Here is an 11,738-nt window from a genome sequence, read left to right as displayed (position 1 = left end):
CGCTCCGCTCCGCTCCGCTCCACTTCGATTCAGTGTCTGTTCCTATATGATAATTTGGGTTTGGACCCGTTTTCGAACATACTTTAAATGCAACTTTTTAACTTTTTTGAGAACTATAAATTCTGTGATATTTTAATTATTTAATAATAACAATCAAATAATAATAATTTAAAACACTTTCATGTATTCTACCTTACACCTATTTTATAAAAACAATTTACTTTGAAACTCTCATATTTTCTATTCAAAATAAAGGAATTCGACCAAACTTCGGCCGCGCGCAAAATAACAGATGTAATGATTAAAAAAAAAAGTAATTACATTTACAACTTAACCAGCCAACTAGCGAAGGCCCAATTTAGGGTTAAAAAATAGAGGCCTCTAAATTTGAACTCGGCAACATTCCTCACAAATTATGCCACAGAAGCTTACCAAAGAGCGGGCTGAAGGTAATTTTGAAAGCCTTGACGAGGTTCTCCAGCTTCTCAACCACTCTTCCCCATTCCAACATCTCTCCCCCTCCGTTGCCGTACAACTTCCGGCGATCTTCACCCTTCAGGTGACTAGACTTTCTGCGAAAGTTTAGGTTTTTGCGCTGGTGTGACACCTCCTGGCACCGCAAAAGGGAGTGCGGCTATGCTTTGAAGCAACAGTGGAGTGATGGCGATGGCATCCAACGAGCCTACGCGCGCGAAGATGGCGCAGCTTCGAATGGCCTGTGAGCAGGAAATACGAGCCTGCCGAGAGAGATATGGACTTCTGGCGACCTCCATTCGGGAGTCGATCAAGTCCATAAAGGCATTAGTTGAAAATGCCCAAATAAATCGAGGTCAGATTTTGCTATTCTAGGGTTTCTCGGCAACGGGAAACCCAATTTGTTCCAGCCGTGCTGTTTCTAGGGAACATTATAACGTGTTTCATTGCTTTTTCTCGACCCATGTAGTTGAATGCCTATAAAAGACATGATAGTTTCAAAATTATTTTCTTTTAGATGCTAGTTATTGTTCTTAGCTTTTATCTGTTCTTAAATTTATCGAAGCTAACATTAGTACATGAAATCTCTTTACAAGAATAAGTATTAATAAATGCATCCCTATATAGCAAGGGTAAGTTTATCTCTTAAACAACAAAGAATCACCTTCCACATAGAGATCACAAATAATCTAAAATTTTGTTCATGATGTTGATCGTTCTTGCTCCAATGTGCGGTGTTTCACAAACCCCCATATTCAAATGGATCTAAATTAGAGCATTCGATACATCAAACGCTAAACTTTATATAATCATAATAATTAATCAAGCATATTGTTGTAATAAATAATTATAATAGTTGGCCTAATTTTTACCTCATAACTAACCCCATTAGCCATGCATTATTATTGTTCTCTATGTTAATATTTTTCTTATAATAAACTTAAAACAAACATTATTACTACAAATTGGTCAAACCTTCATTAGCAACGCAATTCAATATCCCTTCTTTTAAATTAATGTTTTAGTTAAGGGTCAAAATTCAAAATAGTCCCTTGATTGTTCGAATGTGGTCAATTTAATCCTAGAGTACTACATTTCTCTAATTTAGTCCATTGACCTTTCAAAATTGATCCACACTGATCATTTGTGTACTTAGTTGAGGTCAATTTTATATAATTGAGAGACTACAATGGGGATAAATTTTTATCATAATTTTTATATGAGAGCCATTTCGGATTAATTTTGTATATTCAAGAGACTAAATTGGAGAAACTTGATATCTTGAGACACACAGATAGTTAGGGATTATTTTTAGAATATTTTATTTAGTTAAATATTAAGTTTCATAAATTAACCCATCATGTTGTAGTTTATATGTATATACTTATGTGTATATATATATATATATATTAAATTTTAGAATTTTTTAGAGCTTCTACACATGCACAACATTTATCTCACAAATTTAACACTTGGATAGTATCACTTTGAAGAGAAAATCAATCACATAAATAATGCTACGTTAGGATTCAATTAGTTTTGAGTAATCTCATTTCCAATTTAGAGCCTCCTAACACTACCCTATTTCATTTCTATAGAACAATACAATTTAATCAAGCGTTAATAACAATATGAGAAACTAGGATTGAGGTTTACCTTTTAAGCACACAAAGATGAAGGTAGTGGTGGTGTAAAAAGGAGGAGAATAAGAAGTAGACATTGACACTTATATTTTCCCCTTGCTTGGCTTTCTCACCATTGAACTTGTAAAGGTAGGCGTGGTTGCTGATCACCGCTTGCTCATATCTGTATGAAACATGCCGTAGTATTTGACGTAAATCATTGTCTTGAGCCTTGTTATCCAATCTCATCATTACTCATCCTTTCTCACTCACTTGCTCACCCGAGTCTTGCCTTAAGTGCTGATTTGAGAGTTTATATATATAGAAAAAGTGTGGAATGAAATATATGGCCGGGCTTGGTTGGACCGGTGGTCCAAGAGGATTAAATAGGGGTTGTTACTGTCTACATTAACATTGAAGGCATAAGTGTAAAAGAGAAACTACCACATGACTGAACCCATGAATCCTATGTTGTTCGGAGATTAATACTTCTACATCGAGGATCAACCATTTTCATTATATTTTTTTGGGTTATAATTATAAGATATGAAACGCTTTAAGTTGAATGATAAGATAGCTATCAAATTATATAAATTATTACATCGCCTCAACTTCTCTCTAATCACTAGCTTGGTCAACTTACTTGTTTGATTTTGTGCACCATTGATCTTCTCCCATATCGTGGTTACATTATCCAATAATCTATTAATAAAATGATACACTGAATATATTTTGTTCTCACAGGAAAGGAAAATAGTGCGTAGTTTGAGCCTATCATTCTATGATCTAGCATAACACACGTATATATCCACTAATATACAAATTTGTTGTAGTCAATCATGTTGGCAACAATATTTTAGTTTTTCTTATTTTTTCTTATGTCAAAGAACTATTTAAATGATCATTTGCTGTAACTTTTTTAGTTTCTCTTCAAAGTCTTGTCTCTTTAAATATAATTTGACCAGGCATTGTTGAGAATTGGACGTTAGTTATGGTCTGATTGGAAAAAATGGGAGTATTGAAGAAATCTAGGGGTTTATTTGTAAAATCTTGTACCCTATTTAAGCCCATGTTATGAATGTACATATTAGTTTTTTGGGGCAATTATTTCATTATGGTTTTAGAGCCCTAACAACCCTAACCTAACCGTCACTCGGAATCGGGCATACAAAGACCCAAAACTTTCTCTTCCTTCCTCTTCATTTCCGTCCTCGTGAAGTTGAACGAAGCGAACACAACTAGATTTAGCTGGGACGCTAACGATGGGATCATGATTTGTAGCTTCACGATACAGTCGCGATTCAAGCTACCCAAGGATGTGTTGATGGGATCGCGACGATACAATCACGATTAGAGTTAACTGGGAAGGCAATGATGAGATTGCGACGTACAAACTTGAAGGACATGTGATATGATCTTTGTGAATATGCTTGGATCCTTGAGATTGAGGATGTCAGGATATGGAGATAGTGCGAGATGTAAAAAATTGAAGCTTTTGGGGAAGATATGTCCCGAAGTTCTTAAGGTCTTGATTAGGCTCATACAAGGAGCTACCGTCTCTACGGGAGCCACTTCCTTAACACATGCTTCGACATAGGTGAAGCTTGATCTCCCTCATATGTATTTGAAGCTTGATGCATCGACTACGTATCTGAGTTCGTCACGTTAGGTCGATGCTGCTCTAGTAGAGTAGAGACTAGAGGGATATCTGATCAGGGATGAACTAAATAGTGACAGTGCTGAGGGAGATAAGTGGAGGACCACAAACTTTTTAATCGATACCTAACTACTCAAATCGATGGTTTCGTCAATTACATCATCAGTAGATGACATTCGAAAGGTGAGGGACATCCGAGCAAAGCTGAAGAGGATTTATGCTGGGATGGAGAAACATATGAGAATGTTACAGATTTAATGTGAGATAGAAGCAGTGGTACACGGTGAATGATCGATTCAAGAATACGCCATAGATCTAGAGCTGCTGTGGTAGATCTTGATCACTTCTTACCGATGTCGAGCCGTGGCAATTTGCTTTACACATATGAGGACTATGTAGTTTCTAGCTCATATGGATCTGATCTTTGATTAGAGGAGATCAATTCTTCTAGCTCAACTGACTATCCCTTCAGTGGATGAGAATATTATTGTAATGATACAAGAGGAGAGTTGTGTGAAGCTACACCCTGAGCCGAGTGGATTTTGGGTGTGCGATCCATTTGTATTATAGGTGTCCAAGGGGAGACTCACAAGTGCTACAACTGTAGTGAAGTCGAGCATCTGAGCAAGACCTGTCGTAAGCAACTTAAGGGGAAAAAAACACAGGTGAACGTGGACAGGTTAGAGGACGTGGTCCTGGCTTTGGTGGTCGTAAAGGTGGAAAAGGGGGCTACTAGGCAAGTCTGATGGTAGAAAAGGAGGGAGAGACATGTGATTTTTACCAATGAGGATCATGAGTGTCTGGAGTTGTTGAAGAGAAAACAGAAAGCAACAGGAGATGGGGCTAAGGATGCTTCCAACCACTGTCATTGAAGGGTAACGTTATCACTTATACTCACTCTAACAAATATACTTTTGAAACACATTTTCTTGCCTCTATTTCCACCACAGGATCATTAGAATAGGTAGTAGATTCCGACACGTCTCAACATGTGAAACTACTTCCTACACTCCCCTAACTCCCCTAGCAGTACCAGAGAACATCCAAACTGCTGATGGTGCAACACAATCATTAGTTGGTAAGGGTATTGTGATGATACTAATTATATGACTTTATCCAATGCTTTTCATGCTTCTTTTCCAGTGAACATCTTATCCATTAGTGCCATTATTCTCTAACTAAAATGTGTTTTTCATTTGATGCTCTTAAAGTGATTTTTCAAGAGGAAGGGACGGGTCGGACGCCTGGGACTGAAATGTGACATAATGGACTCTGGTACTTGGACCGGGAGGGGAACCAGAAGGGGATGAATTCAACTTCGACATCCATGGTAGAGAGTTGTAGAGTCGGAGAATTTGAGAAGAGTGTGGAGGATGTGTTGCTGCTACATCACAAACATATGAAACACGCTTGTTTTAATTTATTAAGTCAGTTGTATCATTCTTTATATGAAAAAGACAAATATACAAAAGCTTGTTTGTAATGCTTGTGGGTTTGACAGGCTTATTAGGAGCTCTTATATCAGTTCTTGGAATAGTTCTAGTATTTTTAACTTGATGCATTCTGATGTTTGACTTTGCAAGTTCTATGAATGATTATTGATATTTTGTAATTTTTTTATTGCTTTTCTCGTTTTACTTGGTTAGATTTGATGAAAATTAAGGGTGTTGTGTTGCTTGCCTTAAAAACTTTCATAAGACAATTTAGACTCAATTTGGTTATACTAACAATTGGTGAATACTTGTCAGCCTAAGAGATACCATATCAAACTACATGTCTATACAGACCAATACGAAATGTAGCAAAATAGAAAAATAAAACCTATTTAGAGATAGCTCGAAGCATGACGATTATAATAAATGTCTCAAAACACTTATGAGATTAAACAATTTTGATGGCTGCTTAATTGATCAACAAGATGTTCTGAGGGTGTTGGATTTGAAGTCTCATTATCAGACGTTGAGATAATAGCAAGATCTTCTCATTGAAGTTTGGATGCGTATGTTTTTTGAAAGATAACTTACCATCAATAAGGAAGGTTGGATTCTAGAGCTATGAAATGCGTGTTCATAGTTTATTCTTCTACTTAGAAGGCGTATGACTGTTGGAGCCCGAGAGAGAAGATAACATTTGTGAGCATGAATATGCCATTTAGAGAATTTGAACCATATTGCACTGTGGAGATGACCTCACCCTTCTGTGACTCATCAGATATTTGAGATATGAGGCAAGATGGGTGAGTATCAGTGGTGAGAGAGTGGTACACATGGGAGAAAAGTTTTATCCTATGATGTGGGATGCATTAGTCGATGAACCGAAAAATGAGGATAGTGAATCTAGAGGTGGTGGGATTCAAGGCTAGAGATGAACTAAGAGTGTATACACGAAAAAGGAAGCAAAATGAGGGAGTCGTGCTGACAGTGCCACTTATGCCAGCTAGTCTCTTGTTCCGGTATTCCCCAACTCTTGAGCACCTGCACCATCCACCTCTGACTCAGAACTCCCAGGTGATACGATTCCTCCTTCTTCATCTTCTAACCCCTCAACTTTAAGGAGAACCTCTCGCAGCAATGTAGAATATTCTTCTGATAGTTTAATGTGGGAACATGACATTGCTAACTTTTTTTTATATTCTAACATATCACCTTTACATGGGGCATGCATTGCTTTTTTGGACACTGTCTCTATACTCAAGTGTTGTCAGATTGTTAAGGAGGATTCAAGTGAAAAGTGGCTATGCATGCAGATCTTAAGGCTCTTGATAAAGAATGAACATGTGAAATAGTGCCACTACCAACAGAGAAAAAAATAGTGGAGCGCAAGTGGATCTTCATAGTGAAATAAACTCCATAAAGAAAGTTGGAACTGTACAAACTATGACTGGTGTTGCAATGCTGCAATCAGACATATGACATTAACTGTAATGAAATCTTTACACTGGTAGCAAAGATGAGCACAGTGAGGATACCGATTTTTCTGACAGTGAATGGTGGGTAGAGTCTACACTAACTTGATGTGAGAGTGTATTTATTCACGGTGAGTTACCAGAGGAGGTATATATTCGGATACCACCAGGATTCGGTACAGTCGAAACATGGGCTAGGAGTGTAGGCTCAAGAACTCACTATATAACTTGAAACAGTCTTCTCGAGTCTGGTTTGATAGTTTAGAAAGGCCATGGCGGGCATGTGATATCAACAGATAAATGCAGACTATATTGTATTTTTTTGACAACATGAATGTTAAACTACCATACTTGTTGTGTATGTTGATGACATAATTGTCACCTATGATGATGAGACAGAGGTTGCTAAACTAAAGGTAAGATTGGACAATGAATTTGAGGTGAATGATCTTAAACGACTCAGATAATTTTGTGGGATTGAAGTGACCGTGGACTTGAGGGGATGGTCTTGTCCGAGAGAAAGTATGTATAATATATCTTCACGGAAACAGACATGCTCGGTGCAAACCTACAATATAATTTCGTGGGTTTGAAGTGACCGTGGACTTGAGGGGACGATCTTGTCCCAGAGAAAGTATGTATAATATCTCTTCACGGAAGCAAACATGCTGGGTGCAAACTTACAACCTCTCAAATTGATTAGAAGACCAATCTGAGTGCAAGGCAGGAGAATCGATTGATTGTGAGATGTACAAGTGATTGGTGGACCGTCTGACCTATCCGTGTTGCACTCGACCCAACATCTGCTTTGCCGTGAGTGTGGTGAGCCGCTACATGCATGATCAAGTAAAGGTCATATGGATGCATTATATCATATTCTTAGATATCCGAAAAGAGCATCAGGGAAGGGGTTGTTTTTCCAGAAGAATGGACATGTAGACATTGAGGGTTTTTGTGACACTGATTGGGGAAGTTGTGCAGACGACAGATGATCCACCTCAGGATACTATATGTTTGTGCGGGGCAACTTGTTCTCGTGGAAGAACGAGAAACATTCTTTTGTAGCGAGGTCAATAGCAAAGGCAGATTACAAGGCCATGGCCTTAGAAGTTGCCGATATGATGTGGCTGAGAGCTTTGTTGGTTGAGTTCAAGGTGGACCAAGGAACTCAAATGAAGCTTTGGTGCTACAACAAGTCAACAATTAACATTGTCAACAACTTGATGCAACACGATAGATCCAAACATATGGAGATCAATGGATTTTTCATCAAGGAAAAGCTAAATAATTGGCTACTGGAGCTAAGTCATGTAGCTACTGGAGAGCAAATAACTGACTGCCTCAATAAAGGAATTAGTTCATTAGATTTGTCTAGGTTGTGTGAATAGATGGGCTTAGTGGATATCTTTTGCCCAACTTGAGGGGGTGTGTTGAGAATTGACCCTTATTTAGGATCCTATTGGAAAAAAAAAGGGAATATTGAAGAAGTCTATTGATTTACTTGTAAAACCTTGTACTACCCTATTTAAGCCCATATAATGAATGTACAAATTTGTTTTTGGAGCAGTTATTTCATTAGGCATATCTCATGTTTTAGCTTTAGTAAATGCCCATGATGCATGCGTTTGTTATAATAAATGTGTAATTTTAGCCTATGGAGCAATGATCAGCTGTTTAGCACAATCACACGGACGGTTATGTTGATCCTGAAATTGTGGTCAAAGTCATCGAATAGCCTTTCTTTACATATTCTTCCTTATGATTACAGTATTTTGAATTTTAGGGCGCAATATCATGTTAAATGCCATATTAAATTGCCATATTAAATTGCCATAATATTCTCTTACCTTTATGAGAATATTATGGCACACAAACCAGACTCTCAACATTGTATTTTAATTAATTTTTTTATTTATCCTCACTCATGTCGTTTTTTTATTCTTTTGTTTGACCATGTCTTGTTCCAACACTGCAGGAAATCTTGCTAAGCTCAAAGATCACTTAAAGGAATTGGAAGACAGTTTTCGTTATGCTCTAAAAGGTATTCTCATGTCAGAAAACTTTTTATTTGTAAATATATATCTTTTAAGTTATCTAAACTAGAGAACTAATTTTCAAGACCCTTAGTAAGTTCTTAAGTTGTCTTTTATTGCTTACGTACCAATAAATTTAGGACATTACGAACTCTTTACAATAATAAACGGATGTAAACATGCTGCACATTATTATTACATAAATATGCAAATATATTTAAAATGATAATTGCTATTTTAACTATTGATTAATATTTTATGCTAGTATTTAAAATAATAATTATTATCAAATATCGACATACATTATATGGTTGCAAAAATATATACTAGTACCCAGAAATATGCACCTCAGTCATGCAGTCTCACATGTACACATGGGAAAGACATACATCTATACAAACATTTATTTGTATGCAGATATAAATACTCGAGAAGAGATACATACACACATACATCCATAAAGTAGATTTTATGTCACAAAAGATTAATTTCAACATTTGACTCCAAACAAATTGATTTTGATTTTTTGTCCGTCAAAACCTTGACCAATAATTGAGCAGCTTTTGAACATAATTAGTCATGGCTTTTATTATATTTTGCCTTCCAAACCATCAACTTATCATTCTCCTAAAAGGAAGGTTTATTAGATACTATCATTTTTTGGCTATTTAACTAACTAATTATCAGGTTTGGGCCAGATCATTTTGGTAATTTTGTTTTCGGTTTTAGTAAGTATTTTATGGGCTAAAGGGTGGTCACCTCTAACTACGCAACAGACAATTTTAGTTAATCTGCAATTTTTTATTGTATTTTCTTTTTTGATTTTATATTTCCCTAGATCTTGTGAAGTGTTAAACAATGTTGTTATGAAGTCTTGTTTAGCCTTCAATAATTCTGGCTGCTCCCAGAAATGCATAATATTTTTTGCTGTAACGGAGCATGTTGTAACTATTCTTTGATAACATTCGTTTTATATGCCACATATCCTCTTCAGCGGGATTGCTACCTAGAAGATCATAAATTTCTTTTTTTTTTCCGAAGTATTTGTAGCACTTTTGTGCGTGGTTTTTAGTTCTCTTTGACTTGGTCACAAGTAATTATGGCCTTTTTATTTATCTATCTTTGTAGTAAATGCCTCCAAAGATGCCAAACATACATCCATTTCTGAAGCTATCTCTGCCATGGTAGTAAGAATTGAGCATCTGAAGAAAACAGTTGATGATCAGAGGGCAAAGAAGGATGAGTATGAAGCAGTGCTATCACGGCAGTTACTTGGTAAATGTTACTGCCTAACCTTTTGTTTTTGTCATCATTCTTAAATTTAATCACAATTTGTTATGCTGGTTGGCTTCATTTGCTTGGGATAAAGTTAGCCTTAACTCTAATATGTTTTTCAATTAAGTTAATGGTTATTGTTCATTTTGGGTTGAGTTATCAAAAACCAACTTCTAATGAAATAAGTTTCATTGCACCAGGCAAATAAGTTAGGGGTGTAAAAAATTAACCCGATAGACCAACTCGACGTGATTTTGACTCAAAAAGTCCATGTTTGAGTTGACCCGAATAATTTTGGGTTGGGTTCAAATTAAGAATCCCAATCCTTTTTCAAGTCGGGTTCAGGTTGACCTGCCAAACTTGAAATTGAATCAAAATTGGCTTGCTAACCCGGAATCGACCCATCAATCCGAAATTGACTTAAAATCAATTCACCGACTAGGACTGCAAATGAACCAAGCAAAGTTAAGTGGGGCCGTGTTCAAGTTTGATCTTGTCTATAAAATTTGAGCTCAAGTCGAGCTCGAGCTCAAATCTCAGGCTCTTGGGGTTGTGTTCAAGCTTGAGCTTGTTTATAATATTCGAGGTTGAGCCGTGTTCGAGCTCTAATCAAGTTTTGTGTTTATGTTCAAGCTAGTTCTTGTTTGAGTTTGTTTCTTGTTCGTTTCATATGTTAATTGTGTCATTATCGAGCTGATTTATGAGTAAGTTATCGAGCTACTTAATTTCTATCTAAATAACTTTTGTTGAGCCATTTAAAATTATTGTCATTGTGTTATTTAGTTTCTAACTAAATAAGATTTATTGAATAAATTAATGAATAGTGTGGTTGAGTTATTTATTTTCTAATCAAACGAGCTTATAAATGAGTTACTTGTTGAACTTACAAAAATAAATGAGCTTTTAAATAATCTATTAAATGAACAACTAAAATAAACATATAAATGCATAAAATAAATGAGCTACTAAGCAAATAAATATTTATCTTAGTTTATGTACTATAAATTAAAATATAATTTATCTTAATATAAATTAATTTAAAATTATGCTTTTTATGAGCTTATTCATAAGCTTAAATTAAACTTTAACCGATTTTATTCATAAGCATTAAATCAATCTCATATATGAAATTTGAATAAAACTTTTATTGAGTTTCTTGACGAGCTTATTTGCGAGCTTTAAATGGTATTATTTGCAAACATAAATAAATCGTATAAGAAGTTGTTCAAGCTTGTCATTTAACAATCGAACATTTATAAAATTGCTCAAACTTATTCAATTAGTTAACCAAACAAATACGAACAAGCTCTTTTCGAGCCGCTACAAATAGCTTGCTAAACGCTCGGTTAATTTGCAGCTCCACTGCTGACCCCAAATTGAATCAAAATCAACCAACAAACACGAGGACCCGAGATTAACTCAAAATCGATCCAATTTTGACCCGAATACGACTTATGTTAATCAGGTCATATGAGTCATGTTTGGGTCAACGGGTTGAGTTCAGATTGAAATTTTTGACCCGTTTAATATTTGGATTTGGTTCAGGTAGAACAATTTTGGGTTGGGTTAATTTTGAGTCAGCTCCAAACTAGCATATATATACTATGATGCATATCTTTGATAATTAGTTAATGCCACATTCTTTACATGACTGATAATCCATGACATTGGCATTGGCACATAAAGAACCTGTTGTTGACATCTCACGGTAGTTAAATACATTCAATTGAAATAAAAAAGTTGTACTCTAAAGTATAACCAATGATAGGGAG

At 35.8% G+C, this 11,738-nt stretch overlaps 1 protein-coding gene across 1 annotated transcript in view; it reads left to right on the top strand.

Moving 5' to 3' along the window:
• The first annotated feature begins 394 nt into the window (after nucleotides 1-394).
• The window catches only part of LOC110022201 (kinetochore protein spc25), a 43,755-nt gene continuing 32,411 nt past the window's right edge, over nucleotides 395-11,738 (top strand). The window contains exons 1-3 of the mRNA XM_020721030.1: nucleotides 395-829; nucleotides 8,634-8,699; nucleotides 9,820-9,966. Coding sequence (XP_020576689.1) covers nucleotides 661-829; nucleotides 8,634-8,699; nucleotides 9,820-9,966 — 382 coding nt within the window. The 5' untranslated portion in view covers nucleotides 395-660. The remainder of the gene's footprint in view (nucleotides 830-8,633; nucleotides 8,700-9,819; nucleotides 9,967-11,738) is intronic.

Source organism: Phalaenopsis equestris, unplaced genomic scaffold (assembly GCF_001263595.1).
Source record: "Phalaenopsis equestris unplaced genomic scaffold, ASM126359v1 Scaffold000174, whole genome shotgun sequence".
In the NCBI taxonomy this organism is placed as follows: domain Eukaryota; kingdom Viridiplantae; phylum Streptophyta; class Magnoliopsida; order Asparagales; family Orchidaceae; genus Phalaenopsis; species Phalaenopsis equestris.
The sequence above is the reverse complement of the archived record's forward strand: the minus strand, read 5'-3'. Positions and strand labels throughout refer to the sequence as shown.